General features: G+C 49.2%; 1 protein-coding gene and 2 non-coding genes across 3 annotated transcripts; all 3 read left to right on the forward strand.

Annotated features, from left to right (window-relative positions):
* The first annotated feature begins 481 nt into the window (after positions 1–481).
* EEF1B2 (eukaryotic translation elongation factor 1 beta 2) lies at positions 482–14341 on the forward strand. Its single transcript, XM_038749092.1, has 6 exons — positions 482–678; positions 9932–10054; positions 12841–12967; positions 13422–13488; positions 13904–14029; positions 14141–14341. Exons 1-6 carry the CDS (start codon positions 599–601, stop codon positions 14293–14295), a joined length of 678 nt encoding a protein of 225 aa, XP_038605020.1. The 5' UTR covers positions 482–598; the 3' UTR covers positions 14296–14341.
* Positions 13277–13355, forward strand: LOC119931256. Its single transcript, XR_005452106.1, has one exon. It is a non-coding gene; the product is annotated as a small nucleolar RNA SNORD51 (small nucleolar RNA).
* LOC119931258 lies at positions 13627–13761 on the forward strand. The gene has a single exon (XR_005452108.1). It is a non-coding gene; the product is annotated as a small nucleolar RNA SNORA41 (small nucleolar RNA).
* Positions 14342–15649: the final 1308 nt, after the last annotated feature.

Here is a 15649-nt window from a genome sequence, read left to right on the forward strand (position 1 = left end):
GGCGGAGGGATCCGTCTCGCGGGGGCTTATATAAGCGAGCGGCATGGAACAGCCGGGACTTTTCCCTCTCAGCGGCGGAGGGATCCGCCTCGCGGCGGCTATATAAGCGAGCGGCCTGGCACAGCCGGGACTTTGGCCTGTCAGCGGCGGAGGGATCCGCCTCGCGGAGGCTTATATAAGCGAGCGGCATGGCACAGCCGGGACTTTGGCCTGTCAGCGGCGGAGGGATCCGCCTCGCGGCGGCTTATATAAGCGAGCGGCATGGCACAGCCGGGACTTTGGCCTGTCAGCGGCGGAGGGATCCGCCTCGCGGCGGCTTATATAAGCGAGCGGCATGGCACAGCCGGAACTTTGGCCTGTCAGCGGCGGAGGGATCCGCCTCGAGGCGCTTAAATAAGCGAGCGGCATGGCACAGCCGGGACTTTTCCCTGTCAGCGGCGGAGGGATCTTCCTCGCGCGGCATATATAAGCGAGCGGCGCGGCGCGACCCGCTCTTTTCGGCGCGGCGCCGACGGTGGTCGGACGTGCGGGAGCTGCTGCCTCCTGACCGTGCCCAACCTCCCCTCCATCTTCATCGCCCCCCGCCGCCGCCGCCGCCATGGGCTTCGGAGACCTCAAGTCCCCGTTGGGCCTGCAGCTCCTCAATGACTTCCTGGCGGACAAGAGCTACATCGAGGGGTGAGGGCGGCGGCGGCGGATGGGGCGCGTCCCCCAGCCCTCGGGGGGTGCAGCGGCCCCGGCGGGAGGCGGAGGGCGCCCCCTCCCGGCCGGGGGAAGAACGGCCCCAGCGGCGCACCGCGAGTGGGGCGGGGCGCGCACGCGCGCGCGTGGCCCAGGGGAAAGAGCGCGGGCCTTTCATTCATTCAGTCGCATTTATTGAGCGCTTCCTGTGTGCAGAGCACTGCGCTAAGCGCTTGGGAACTACAAGTCGGCCACATCTGGACATGGTCATTCATTCATTATCAATCAATCAATCGTATTTATTGAGCGCTTGCTGTGTGCGGAGCACTGCGCTAAGCGCTTGGGAACTACAAGTCGGCCACATCTGGAGACGGTCATTCATTCATTATCAATCAATCAATCGTATTTATTGAGCGCTTACTGTGTTTGGAGCACTGCGCTAAGCGCTTGGGAACTACAAGTTGGCAACATCTAGAGACGGTCATTCATTCATTCATAATCAATCAGTCGTATTTATTGAGCGCTTTCTGTGTGCGGAGCACTGCGCTAAGCGCTTGGGAACTACAAGTCGGCCACATCGAGAGACGGTCATTCATTCATTCATTATCAATCAATCGTATTGAGCGCTTACTGTGTGCGGAGCACTGGACTAGGCTCTTGGGAACTACAAGTTGGCCACATAGACGGTCATTCATTTATTCGATCGTATTTATTGAGCGCTTGCTGTGTGCGGAGCACTGCGCTAAGCGCTTGGGAACTACAAGTCGGCCACATCGAGAGACGGTCATTCATTCATTCGATCGTATTTATTGAGCGCTTGCTGTGCGCGGAGCACTGGACTAAGCGCTTGGGAAGTACAAGTTTGCCACATAGAGAGACGGTCATTCATTCATTCGATCGTATTTATTGAGCGCTTGCTGTGTGCGGAGCACTGCACTAAGCGCTTGGGAACTACAAGTTGGCCACATAGAGAGACGGTCATTCATTCGTTCGATCGTATTTATTGAGCGCTTGCTGTGTGCGGAGCACTGCGCTAAGCGCTTGGGAACTACAAGTCGGCCACATCTGGACACGGTCATTCATTCATTATCAATCAATCAATCAATCGTATTTATTGAGCGCTTACTGTGTGCGGAGCACTGCGCTAAGCGCTTGGGAACTACAAGTTGGCAACATCTAGAGACGGTCAATCATTCATTATCAATCAATCGTATTTATTGAGCGCTTACTGTGTGCGGAGCACTGGACTAGGCTCTTGGGAACTACACGTTGGCCACATCTAGAGACGGTCATTCATTCATTCGATCGTATTTATTGAGCGCTTGCTGTGTGCGGAGCACTGGACTAAGCGCTTGGGAACTACAAGTCGGCCACATCTAGAGACGGTCATTCATTCATTATCAATCACTCAATCGTATTTATTGAGTGCTTGCTGTGTGCGGAGCACTGCACTAAGCGCTTGGGAACTACAAGTCGGCCACATCTAGAGACGGTCATTCATTCATTATCAATCAATCAGTCGTATTTATTGAGCGCTTACTGTGTGCGGAGCACTGGACTAAGCTCTTGGGAACTACAAGTTGGCAACATCTAGAGACGGTCATTCATTCATAATCAATCAATCAATCGTATTTATTGAACGTTTGCTATGTGCGGAGCACTGCGCTAAGCGCTTGGGAACTACAAGTTGGCCACATCTGGAGACGGTCATTCATTATCAATCAATCGTATTTATTGAGCGCTTGCTGTGTGCGGAGCACTGCACTAAGCGCTTGGGAACTACAAGTCGGCCACATCTAGAGACGGTCATTCATTCGATCGTATTGAGCGCTTACTGTGCGCAGAGCACTGCACTAAGCGCTTGGGAACTACAAGTCGGCAACATAGAGAGACGGTCATTCATCCATTCGATCCTATTTATTGAGCGCTTACCGTGTGCAGAGCACTGGACTAAGCGCTTGGGAGCTACAAGTCGGCAACATCTAGAGGCGGTCATTCATTCATTATCATTCACTCATTCAGTCGTATTTATTGAGCGCTTACTGTGTGCAGGGCACTGGACTAGGCGCTTGGGAACTACAGGTTGGCCACATAGAGGACGGTCATTCATTCATTCGATCGTATTTAGTGAGCGCTTACTGTGTGCGGAGTACTGGACTAAGCGCTTGGGAACTACAAGTTGGCAACATCAAGAGGCGGTCATTCATTCATTCGATCGTATTTATTGAGCGCTTGCTGTGTGCGGAGCACTGCACTAAGCGCTTGGGAACTACAAGTCGGCCACATCGAGAGATGGTCATTCATTCATTATCAATCAATCAATCGTATTTATTGAGCGCTCACTGTGTGCGGAGCACTGCGCTAAGCGCTTGGGAACTACAAGTCGGCCACATCGAGAGACGGTCATTCATTCATTCATTATCAATCAATCGTATTTATTGAGCGCTTACTGTGTGCGGAGCACTGGACTAAGCGCTTGGGAACTACAAGTTGGCAACATCTAGAGACGGTCATTCATTCATTCATTATCAATCTCAATCAATCGTATCGCTTACTGTGTGCGGAGCACTGGACTAGTCTCTTGGGAACTACACGTTGGCCACATCTAGAGACGGTCATCCATTCATTCGATCGTATTTATTGAGCGCTTGCTGTGTGCGGAGCACTGGACTAAGCGCTTGGAACTACAAGTTGGCCACATAGAGAGACGGTCATTCATTCATTCGATCGTATTTATTGAGCATTTGCTGTGTGCGGTGCACTGCACTAAGCGCTTGGGAACTACAAGTTGGCAACATCTAGAGACGGTCATTCATTCATTCATTATCAATCAATCAGTCGTATTTATTGAGCGCTTTCTGTGTGCGGAGCACTGGACTAAGCGCTTGGGAACTGCAAGTCGGCCACATCTAGAGACGGTCATTCATTATCAATCAATCAATCAATTGTATTTATTGAGCGCTTACTGTGTGCGGAGCACTGGACTAGGCTCTTGGGAACTACAAGTTGGCCACATAGACGGTCATTCATTCATTCGATCGTATTTATTGAGCGCTTGCTGTGTGCGGAGCACTGGACTAAGCGCTTGGGAACTACAAGTCGGCCACATCTAGAGACGGTCATTCATTCATTATCAATCAATCAATCAATCGTATTTATTGAGTGCTTACTGTGTGCGGAGCACTGGACTAGGCTCTTGGGAACTACAAGTTGGCCACATCTAGAGACGGTCATTCATTATCTATCAATCAATCAATTGTATTTATTGAGCGCTTACTGTGTGCGGATCACTGGACTAGGCTCTTGGGAACTACAAGTTGGCCACATAGACGGTCATTCATTCATTCGATCCTATTTATTGAGCGCTTACCGTGTGCAGAGCACTGGACTAAGTGCTTGGGAGCTACAAGTTGGCAACATCTAGAGGCGGTCATTCATTCATTATCATTCACTCATTCAATCGTATTTATTGAGCGCTTATTGTGTGCAGGGCACTGGACTAGGCGCTTGGGAACTACAAGTTGGCCACATAGAGGACGGTCGTTCATTCATTCGATCGTATTTATTGAGCGCTTGCTGTGTGCAGAGCACTGGACTAAGCGCTTGGGAAGTAGACGTTGGCAACATCTAGAGACGGTCGCTACCCAATAGTGGGCTCACAGTCTAAAAGGGGGAGACAGAACAAAACCAAACATACTAACAAAGTAAAATAAATAGATATGTGCAAGTAAAATAAATAAATAGAATAATAAATATGTACATATATACAGGTGCTGTGGGGAAGGGAAGGAGGTAAGATGGGGGGATCGAGGGGGAGAGGAAGGAAGGGGCTCAGTCTGGGAAGGCCTCCTGGAGGAGGTGAGCTCTCAGTAGGGCCTTGAAGGGAGGAAGAGAGCTGGCTTGGCGGGTGGGCAGAGGGAGGGCATTTGTATTTATTGAGCGCTTACTGTGTGCAGAGCACTGGACTAAGCGCTTGGGAAGTACAAGTTGGCCACATAGAGAGACGGTCATTCATTCATTCGATCGTATTTATTGAGCGCTTACTGTGCAGAGCACTGGACTAAGCGCTTGGGAAGTACAAGTTGGCCACATAGAGAGACGGTCATTCATTCAATCGTATTTATTGAGCGCTTACTGTGTGCAGAGCACTGGACTAAGCGCTTGGGAAGTACAAGTTGGCAACATCTAGAACCGGTCCCTACCCAACAACAGGCTCAAAGTCTAGAAGGGGGAGGCAGACAACAAAACTAAACATATTAAAATAAAATTATATAAATATTCATTCATTCGATCGTATTTATTGAGCGCTTACTGTGTGCAAAGCACTGGACTAAGCGCTTGGGAAGTACAAGTTGGCAACATCTAGAGACGGTCATTCATTCATTGGGTCGTATTTATTGAGCGCTTACTGTGTGCAGAGCACTGGACTAAGCGCTTGGGAAGTACAAGTTGGCAACATAGAGACGGTCCCTACCCTACAGCGGGCTCACAGTCTAGAAGGGGGAGGCAGACAACAAAACATGTTAACAAAATAAAATGGATGAATATTCACTCATTCAATCGTATTTATTGAGCGCTTACTGTGTGCAGAGTACTGGACTAAGCGCTTGGGAAGGACAAGTTGGCAACATCTAGAGACGGTCCCTACCCGACAGTGGGCTCACAGTCTAGAAGGGGGAGACAGACAACAAAACGTACTAACAAAATAAAATACATAGGAAAATATAGAACACTTCACAAAGGTCACGGGTTCAAATTCCGGCTCTGCCAACTGTCAGTTGTGTGACTTTGGGCAAGTCACTTCCCTTCTCTGGGCCTCAGTCACCTCATCTGTAAAATGGGGATGAAGACCGTGAGCCCCCCGTGGGACAACCTGATCACCTTGTTACCTCCCCAGCACTTACAACAGTGCTTTGCACCTAGTAAGCGCTTAATAAATGCCATTATTAATACTGTTACAGTATGGAGAAGCAGCGTGGCTCAGGAGTCAGAGGACTGTGAGCCCGCTGTTGGGTAGGGACCGTCTCTATATGTTGCCAGCTTGGACTTCCTAAATGCTTAGTCCAGTGCTCTGCACACAGTATGCGCTCAATAAATACGATTGAATGAATGAATGGGTTCAAATCCCGCCACTTGTCAGCCGTGTAACTTTGGACAAGTCACTTCCCTTCTCTGGGCCTCAGTCACCTCATCTGTAAAGTGGGGATGAAGACTGAGCCCCCATAGTGGGACAACCTGATCACCTTGTAACCTCCCCAGTGCTTACAACAGTGCTTTGCATATAGTAAGCGCTTAATAATTGCCGTTATTATTACTATTGCGGGATGGAGACGCAGCGTAGCTCGGTGGGAGTCAGAGGTCATGGATTCAAATCCCAGCTCTGCCACTTAGCAGTGTGATTTTACACAAGTCACTTCCCTTCTCTGGGCCTCAGTCACCTCATCTGTAGAATGGGGATGAAGACTGTGAGCACCCCCCCCCCCCCCCCCCCCCCCGTGGGACAACCTGATCACCTTGTAACCTCCCCAGCGCTTACAGCAGTGCTTTGCACGTAGTAAGCGCTTAATAAATGCCATTATTACTGTTACGGTATGGAGAAGCAGCGTGGCTCGGTGGGAGTCAGGACTGTGAGCCCGCTGTTGGGTAGGGACCGTCTCTGTCTGTTGCCAACTTGTACTTCCCAAGCGCTTAGTCCAGTGCTCTGCACACAGTAAGCGCTCAATAAATACGGTTGAACGAATGGGTTCAAATCCCGCCACTTGCCAGCTGTGTGACTTTGGGCAAGTCACTTCCCTTCTCTGGGCCTCAGTCACCTCATCTGTAAAGTGGGGATGAAGACTGTGAGCCCCCCATGGGACAACCTGATCACCTTGTAACCTCCCCAGCGCTTACAACGGTGCTTTGCACATAGCAAGCGCTTAGTAAGTGCCATTATTATTACTATTACGGAATGGAGAAGCAGCGTGGCTCTGTGGGAGTCGGAGGACTGTGAGCCTGCTGTTGGGTAGGAACCGTCTCTATATGTTGCCAACTTGGACTTCCCAAGCGCTTAGTACAGTGCTCTGCACCCAGTAAGCGCTCAATAAATGATTGAATGAATGGGTTCAAATCCCACCACTTGTCAGCTGTGTGACTTTGGGCAAGTCACTTGCCTTCTTTATGCCTCAGTTCCCTCATCTGTAAAATGGGGATGAACACTGAGCCCTGAGTGGGACAACCTGATCACCTTGTAACCTCCCCAGCACTTACAACAGTGCTTTGCACCTAGTAAGCGCTTAATAAATGCCATTATTATTACTGTTACAGTATGGAGAAGCAGCGTGGCTCGGTGGGAGTCAGAGGACTGTGAGCCCGCTATTGGGTAGGGACTGTCTCTATCTGTTGCCAACTTGGACTTCCCAAGCGCTTAGTCCAGTGCTCTGCACACAGTAAGCGCTCAATAAATACGATTGAATGAACGAATGGGTTCAAATCCCGCCTCCGCTACTTGCCAGCTGTGTGACTTTGGTGGGTCACTTCCCTTCTCTGGACCTCAGTCACCTCATCTGTGAAGTGGGGGTGAAGACTGTGAGCCCCCCGTGGGACAACCTGATCACCTTGTAACCTCCCCAGCGCTTATAACAGTGCTCCACACATAGTAAACGCTTAACAAATGCCATCATCATTATGGAGCCCGGGTTTAGGAGTCAGAGGTTGTGGGTTCAAGTTCCGGCTCCACCACTTGTCAGCTGTGTCACTTCTTGGTGCCTCAGTGACCTCATCTGGAAGTGGGGATTAAGACTGAGCCCCCCCCCGTGGGACAACCTGATTACCCTGTCTCTACCCCAAAGCTTAGAATAGTGCTTGGCACATAGATAACACTTAACAAATATCAACATTATTATTAAGCGCTTACTGTGTGCCGAGCACTGTTCTAAGCGCTGAGGGGGGAATACAAGGTGAGAAGCAGTGTGGCTCAGTGGAAAGAGCGCGGGATTGGGAGTCGGAGTCGTGGGTTCTAATCCCGGCTCCACCTCTTGTCAGCTGTGTGACTTTGAGCAAGTCACTTAACTTCTCTTTGCCTCAGTTCCCTCATCTGGAAAATGGGGATTAAGACTGAGCCTCACGGGGGACAACCTCATTACCTTGTATCCTCCCCAGTGCCTAGAACCGTGCTTGGCGCATAGTAAGCGCTTAACAAATGCCATCATTATTATACAAGGTGATCAGGTTGTCCCATTTGGGGCTCACAGTCTTCAACCCCATTTTGCAGATGAGGGAACTGAGGCCCAGAGAAGTGAAGTAACCTGCCCAAGGTCACACAGCTGGCAAGTGGTGGAGCGGGGATTAGAACCCATGTGTTAAGTGCTTACTATGTGCCAGGCACTGTGCTGAGTGCTGTGGTAGGTAATAATAATAACAATGATATTAAGTGCTTAATGTGTGCCAAGTACTGTTCTGAGCGCTGGGGGAGATACAGGGTAATCAGGCTGTCCCATGTGGGGCTAACACTTTAATCCCTATTTTACAGGTGAAGTCACTGAGGCCCAGAGGAAAAAAAAAAATGGCATTTGTTAAGCGCTTACTATGTGCAAAGCATTGTTCTAAGCGCTGGGGGTATACAAGGTGATCAGGTTGTCCCGTGTGGGGCTCACAGTCTTCATCCCCATTTTACGGATGAGGTAACTGAGGCTCCGAGAAGTGATTTGCCCAAGGTCACACAGCAGACATGTTGGCAGAGCTGGGATTCGAACCCATGACCTGACTCCAAAGCCCGTGCTCTTTCCACTGAGCCAGACTTGTCCGAAGTCACACAGCTGACAAGTGGCGGAGCCGGGATTAGAACCCATGACCTCTGACTCCTCAGCCCAGGCTCATTCTATTGAGCCACGCCGCTTCTCTAGGTAGATAGGTGTATATATACACCTATAATTCTATTTCTCTATTTCGAGAAGCAGCGTGGCTTAGTGGAAAGAGCCCAGGCTGGGGAGTCAGAAGTTGTGGGTTCTAATTCCTGCTCTGTCAGCTGTGTGACTTTGGGCAAGTCACTTAGCTTCTCTGTGTCTCAGTGACCTCATCTGTAAAATGGGGATTAAGACCGTGAGCCCCACATGGGACAACCTGATGACCTTGTATCTATCCCAGCACTTAACAAGTACCATCCTTACTATTATTATCTGTTTTGATTGTATGGACACCTGTCTATTTGTTTTGTTTTGTTGTCTGTCTCCCCCCTTCTAGACTATGAGCCCATTGTTGGGTAGGGATTGTCTCTGTTGCTGAAGTGTACTTTCCAAGCACTTAGTACAGTGCTCTGCACACAGTAAGCACTCAGTAAATATGATTGAATGAATGAATATAAGGTGATCAGGTTGTCCCACCGGGGGCTCACAGTCTTCATCCCCATTTTACAGATGAGGGAACTGAGGCCCAGAGAAGTTAAGTGACTTGCCCAAGGTCACAAAGCAGACAAGTAGCAGAGCCAAGTTTAGAAGCCCTGGCCTTTTGGATCCCGGGCCCAGGCTCAGTCCCCTATTCCATGCTGCTAAATACCATTGCTTGATAAGTGGAGGAGTGTGGGGATCTGCTTTGTACTGAGGCTGGGAAGAAATCACGAGCGGTCTGTGAGGAGGTCTAAGCAGCAGCCTGGAGTAGTGGATAGACCTTGAGCCTGGGAGTCAGCAGGTCCTGGGTTCTAATCCTGACCCTGCTGCTTATCTGCTATGGGGACTGGAGCATCTCCTGGCCTCAGTCACCTCATCTGTAAAATGGGGATTACGACTGTGAGCCCCACCTGGGACAACCTCATTACCTTGTACCTACCCCAGAGCTTAGAACAGTGCATGGCACATAATAAGCGCTCAACAGATAACATTATTATTACACGTGGGACGGGGACTGTCCGACCTGATTTACTCACAGCCACTCTAGTGCTTACAGTGCCTGGCACGAAGTGCTTTAACAAATACCACAATTATTATATTCACTCATTCAATCGTATTTATTGAGCGCTTGAATGAGTGACTAATAACTGGTACTTTGTATTCCCCCAAGCACAATAGTACAGTGCTCTGCACACAATGAATCCTCATTTGATACAACTGACTGACTAGGTGGTGTGAGTGCAATATCACAGCCTAATCTGGGATTTCCTGCGAAACTCACCCGTTGTGGGGTGGGGGGCAGGGGTGTTTCCCAGCCTGTAGTTTGCATTAACTGCTTGCATCTAAAGTTGTTGTATGTTCCTCATGGCTCTCTGCTTCGTCTACAGGTACGTGCCTTCCCAGGCAGATATCGCAGTGTTTGAAGCCGTCTCTGGCCCGCCACCTGCGGATTTGTACCATGCCCTCCGTTGGTACAACCACATCAAGTCTTTTGAGAAGCAAAAGTCAAGGTGAGCATCTTTCCTGGGCTTACTGAAGAGGTGCAGTTAAACGTGTTTCCAAGAAACTCTGTTTTTTGGTCCTTCATTCATTCAGTCGTATTTATTGAACGCTTACTGTGTGCAGAGCACTGTACTAAGTGCATGAGGGGAAGGAGGTAGGGCTGGGGGGGATGGGGAGGAGGAGAGTAAAAAGGGGGCTCAGTCTGGGAAGGCCTCCTGGAGGAGGTGAGCTCTCAGTAGGGCTTTGAAGAAGGAAGAGAGCTAGCTTGGCGGTTGTGTGGAGGGAAGGCAATCCAGGCCAGGGGAATCACGGGGGTGTTTAAAATGTTCAGTGCCACGAAAACTGGAGGGCAAGAGGTGGAACAAGCCAAGAGTAAGAATAATTGTGTATTATGGGATCGATCCGTGGTAATTCAGTTGGGCAGTCCCTGTGCCACACACACTTCCTGCTCTAGAGAAGCAACCAGGCCTAGTGGAAAGAGCACGGGCCTGGGTATATAATCTCAAGACCACTGTGTACCCGCAAGAAACTCCCCTGTGCCTCAGGTCCTTCATCTGCATAATGGGGGGTTCATTAGCAGTTCTCCCTTCTACTTTGACTGTGAGCCCCATGTGGGATACAGTAAGCGCTCAATAAATATGATTGATTGATTGGGATAGGGACTGTCTCCATCCCCATTTGCTTGTATCCACCTGGGTGCTTAGTAGAGTGCCTGGCATGCAGTAAGTGCTTCACCAATACCACAGTTATTGTAATGTGGGACCAGGTTATCTCGTTGAACCATTACCCTGTAGGTTTCCCGCCACGCTGACCTGGGCAGACCACCTCAGTTGTTATGCCTCTTTGATGTATGGCTCTTCCACAGAAACTGCCAGCAGGTTGCCAGACTTGATGACTTGGAGTTGACCCCAGTGCAGTATGGAGGGGACTGAATTCATCGCTGATAGGGATTTACTTGTAAGTTCAGTATTGAACATACCAGCGTTGTAAAGTGGTTAGGGCCTGGAAGTATTCCACAGAGAAATGCGCAGAAGAGCTATCATTTCTATTCCCATTCTACACCATTTCATATTTCCAACTGGCTACTCCTCCCCTTATTAGATGGAGTGCAGAATTGCCAGGCTCCCAACATTCATGAGAAAGCTAATGTCTAAATCTTGATTTTGGAGGGAGGGCTTGTGGTTTTAGTGGCCATGATCGTTCTGGAATTAAGCTCTTACACTTTTCCACCGTCTGTCCCCGTCATCACTAGTAGCACCCGTCGACACCTGCGCGCAGAGCCCTCTATTCACTTGAATGAGTACAAGAGTAAGAAAACACGATCCCTGCCCTCTGGCAGGGGGAGGCAGACACCTAAATAAATTATAACTTAGGTATGCTGTTGTGCTTTTTAAGAGCTTCGGGGACTGTCGTCATTGAGGTATTGGAGCAGAAGGCCCACGATGGCGTGTTGTGATGAAGCACTTGGGAATTCGAAACCCCAGTCCTTGCACATGTCACTCTTCCTTTTATTTTCTTTTCGTATTTGTCTCCCTCGCTGGATGGCAAACTCCTTGAGGGAAGAGGTTACGTCTACTAACAAAGCGGCGGGGGCTAGTGGATAGAGCACAGCACGGGAGCCGGCTCTGCTGGCTGTGTGATCTTGGACAACAACCGTTATGAGTGATATTTCCGTTGTATTGTGCCCATGACTGGCACACTGTAAATACATTAATTGAGGTAGTTGTAGGGTATATATATGCGGATTGGACCCAGTTCCCATCCCTCTCTAAGGTGTACAGTCCACAGACCCAAGTGTACACTCAATAACCCTGCTTCCTGAAATGTCAGGAGAGCTAATGTGCGATATCTGATACAAGGTGTGACTAGCTGATTCCTTAGGGGACTCACGTAGGTGGCCGTTGGGATGAAAAATTACGTGGTGGTTTTCCAAATGACCAGCTTTTTTAATCCAACCCTAATTGCAAGTCTGGTTTTAAAAAAAACAATTCTTCAAAGCCAAGTCCTAATTATTTGTGTAACTGGACTTATATCAAGGGTTTGCTCTGTGCCAAGCACTGTAGGAGGTTCAAAATAAGCAGGTTGGACACAATTTAAGGAAGGAATAGTATTTAATCCTCATTTTACAGGTAAGGAAACTGAGGCACAGAGCAGTTAAAGTAACTTGCTGCAGGTCTCACAGCAGATGAGTGGTGGAGCTGGGGTCAGAACCCAAGTCCTCTGACTTGAGGTTCATGCTGTTTCCACTAGGCCACATTGCACTGTATTTAATTAATAATAATAATAATAATAATGGCATTTATTAAGTGCTTACTATGTGCAAAGCACTGTTCTAAACGCTGGGGAGGTTACAAGGTGATCAGGTTGTCCCATGGGGGGCTTGCAGTCTTCATCCCCATTTGACAGATGAGGGAACTGAGGCACAGAGAAGTGAAGTGACTTGCCCAAACTCACATAGGTGACAATTGGCGGAGCCGGGATTTGAACCCATGACCTGGCTCCAAAGCCCGGGCTCTTTCCACTGAGCAATGCTGCTTCTCCAATTAATTAATTAATTCCCCATTAATTAATGGGGAAACCATGTGGAAAGAACAGTCGGGGGACTTGTGTTCCAATCCCGACTCTGCCACTTGCTTGTCAATGGGCCTGTTCTCCCTCCTACTGCAGACTGTGAACCTCACAGTACAGTGCCGGGCACATAGTAAGCACTTAATAAGTGCCAAGATGGTTAATACGATTTATTAATGGGCTTAAAAAGTGACGGCATGTCTTCCCCCTTTCCCACCCCCTCCAGCCTGCCGGGAGTGAAGAAGGCTTTGGGCAAGTACGGTCCCGCCGATGTGGAAGACAGCACAGGAAGTGGTGCCGCCGACAGCAAAGATGACGATGACATTGACCTTTTTGGCTCTGATGATGAGGAGGTGAGTCTCGGCCCGCAGAGCTTTCCTTTAGCCTACATTATAATTTTACCTACTTAGTTCAGTTAATCTGGCACTTAGTACAGTGCTCTGCACACAGTACGTGCCCAATACATTGATTGCCTCACTCATCTCGAACCAAATCGTTCCTTGAAAGGGAATTTGGGGGTGGGGGGGGGACAGGAAGCAAAACGGATACGAATTTCATCGTGCTGACCTGCAGGTAAGAGGCACGGGGTTACTCTTGCTGCACTGATGATACGGGGGTGTTCGGTTTCAACCAATGGGAACAAAATTAAGCCTAGAACATTGCTGGCTACATGATGAATAAAATCAAATCACCATCTTTCGGCTGAGATCGTGATGGATCTGCTTTATTCTGACCAAGCTAGCTTACTTGACCGCACCATCTAGGACTGCTGTAAGATTCGAGTAGTAAACTCTTTTTCTCTGACAGGAAAGCGAAGAAGCCAAGAGACTAAGGGAAGAGCGCCTTGCTCAGTATGAATCCAAGAAGTCTAAAAGTAGGTCTAGTTAATTTTAAAGTCACAATCTTAACGACTGCGGGAACGCTCATTCCCAGTCAGATGGGTAGTTGACCTAACCTTGGGGAGGGGAGGCCTAGTTTTTGGTGAGAGTGGGATTCCAAAACCTGGAATGCCTTCCACAGCTACTGGTCTGCAGCTGTTGTGCTCTGTAGCAGTCGCAGTATTCCGTCTGTGGGAAAGAAACTTGTTTACACTGTTCATTACCCCTTTCTCAACAACAGAATGGGGTTTTCGGTGCGACAGACAAACGCAACAAAAGATTCCGCTTTGTCGGTCGGTTATTCTTTCATTCGGACGGGCCGGAGGTCCGGAAATGCTAAAGTGTTGGGTGTGAAGAAGAATCAAGGTGTCGTCACTGGGCCCGGTTAATGCTGAGTCTTCTCTCTGCTAGAGCCTGCACTCGTTGCCAAGTCTTCCCTATTGTTGGATGTGAAACCTTGGGATGACGAGACGGATATGGCAAAATTGGAGGAATGCGTCAGGAGCATTCAGGCAGACGGCTTGGTGTGGGGATCGTGTAAGTTGGAAGTGATTACCTTATTGTATCGGGATTTTTTTTATGGTGAAAAATGTAAGTGCTGCAACGGGATCCTTGTAAACCGCCTTGTGCTTTCCTGTCTCCTTTCAGCCAAACTCGTTCCAGTGGGTTATGGCATCAAGAAACTCCAAATCCAGTGTGTGGTGGAGGATGACAAAGTTGGAACAGACATGTTGGAGGAGCAGATAACGGCCTTTGAAGATTACGTGCAGTCCATGGATGTTGCTGCTTTCAATAAGATCTAAGTCATCCTCGAAGATGGCACAGCAATAAAAGAATGTGCAAGACTGACCTTGTTTGGTCCGAGTGTCTCTGTTCCAGAGGGCCATATCCGAGGGCCTGAAAGCACAAAAGTATTGTGCTTACGGTGTGCCGAGCATTGTCCTAAACACTTGGGAGATGTGCCTGCAGACTTGGTAAATGTGTTCCCTGACCACCAAGACCTTCTATTCCAGAGAGGGAGACAAAGATTAGTATAAATGAACAGATTCGCTGTGGGGTGCAAATTCAGCCGTAAGGGTTTGACGCCTGAGGTGTCCTGGAGCCAACTTCTTGCTCTTCAGGTGTGATTGCCTTCAAATGTCCGGCTCCTCTTCAGTCCCTCCCTCCTGCCCCTTCAACCCCTCCCATTTTTTTTTCCTGCAGTGTGGCGAGAGGTGACACTCCGGCTTTCTCTCAATCAACCCCCTGACCTCATCCCGTCACTGAGCGCTCAGTTCAGTATAAGAGTTGGTAGATACTGAGCCCACTGTTGGGTAGGGACTGTTTCTATGTTGCCAACTTGTACTTCCCAAGCGCTTAGTACAGTGCTCTGCACACAGTAAGCGCTCGATTGATTGATATGTTCCCGAGCCGCCTTTTCCAAGGCCATGGTGTGTCTGGGACTCCTGAGGTATCACCTAGCTTGGGTGGAGGAGGGCCTCTCTCAATCACTTGCCCCTTTCCTCCTTGATGGTGCATCAACTGTTGGCTCTCCCACAGCTTCTTCCCCAACTGCTCATTAATAATAATAATTTTGTTATTTGTTAAACACTGTGCCAAGCACTGGGGAGGATACAAGGGGATCAGGTTGTCCCATGTGGGGCTCACAATCTTAATCCCCGTTTTACAGATGAGGGAACTGAGGCACGGAGAAGTGAAGTGACTTGCCGGACGTCACACAGCTGTCAAGCGGTGGAGCTGGGATTTGAACCCATGATTTCTGACTCCCAAGCCCATGCTCTTTCCACTGAGCCATGCTGCTTTTAAACAGGCCCACGTCTCCCTTATCAAAAAAAGCCCTCCCTTGACCCCACGGTTCCCTCTAGATATTACTCCGGGTCCTTACCATTCCTCTGTAAACACACTGAGTGAGTCTGGCTTCTGTCCCCTTCACTCCTCAGAAACCACCTGCCCTCTCAGGTCGGAAATGATTGCCTTTTTGTTAAATCTAGCGGCCTCTACTAAACCTTGACCTCTCAGCCGCCTATGGCCCTGTGGACCACGCTTTTCTGGAAACAGCCAACCTCCGTTTCAGCTGACACCGTCCTGGTTCTCTCTGGCTGCTCATTTTCTCTATTTTTGGCCGACTTCTCGGCCTCCCACCCTCTTAACTGTGAA

The sequence above is a fragment of the Tachyglossus aculeatus genome, chromosome 7 (genome assembly GCF_015852505.1).
Source record: "Tachyglossus aculeatus isolate mTacAcu1 chromosome 7, mTacAcu1.pri, whole genome shotgun sequence".
NCBI lineage: Eukaryota > Metazoa > Chordata > Mammalia > Monotremata > Tachyglossidae > Tachyglossus > Tachyglossus aculeatus.

Bases quoted from the DNA above. Each gene is read 5' to 3' on its own strand.
- EEF1B2 (XM_038749092.1), top strand. From the start codon at position 599: ATGGGCTTCGGAGACCTCAAGTCCCCGTTGGGCCTGCAGCTCCTCAAT. The intron at 679-9,931 runs GTGAGGGCGGCG...CTTCGTCTACAG, and splicing joins GACAAGAGCTACATCGAGGG to GTACGTGCCTTCCCAGGCAG. The intron at 13,489-13,903 runs GTAGGTCTAGTT...TCTCTCTGCTAG, and splicing joins TGAATCCAAGAAGTCTAAAA to AGCCTGCACTCGTTGCCAAG.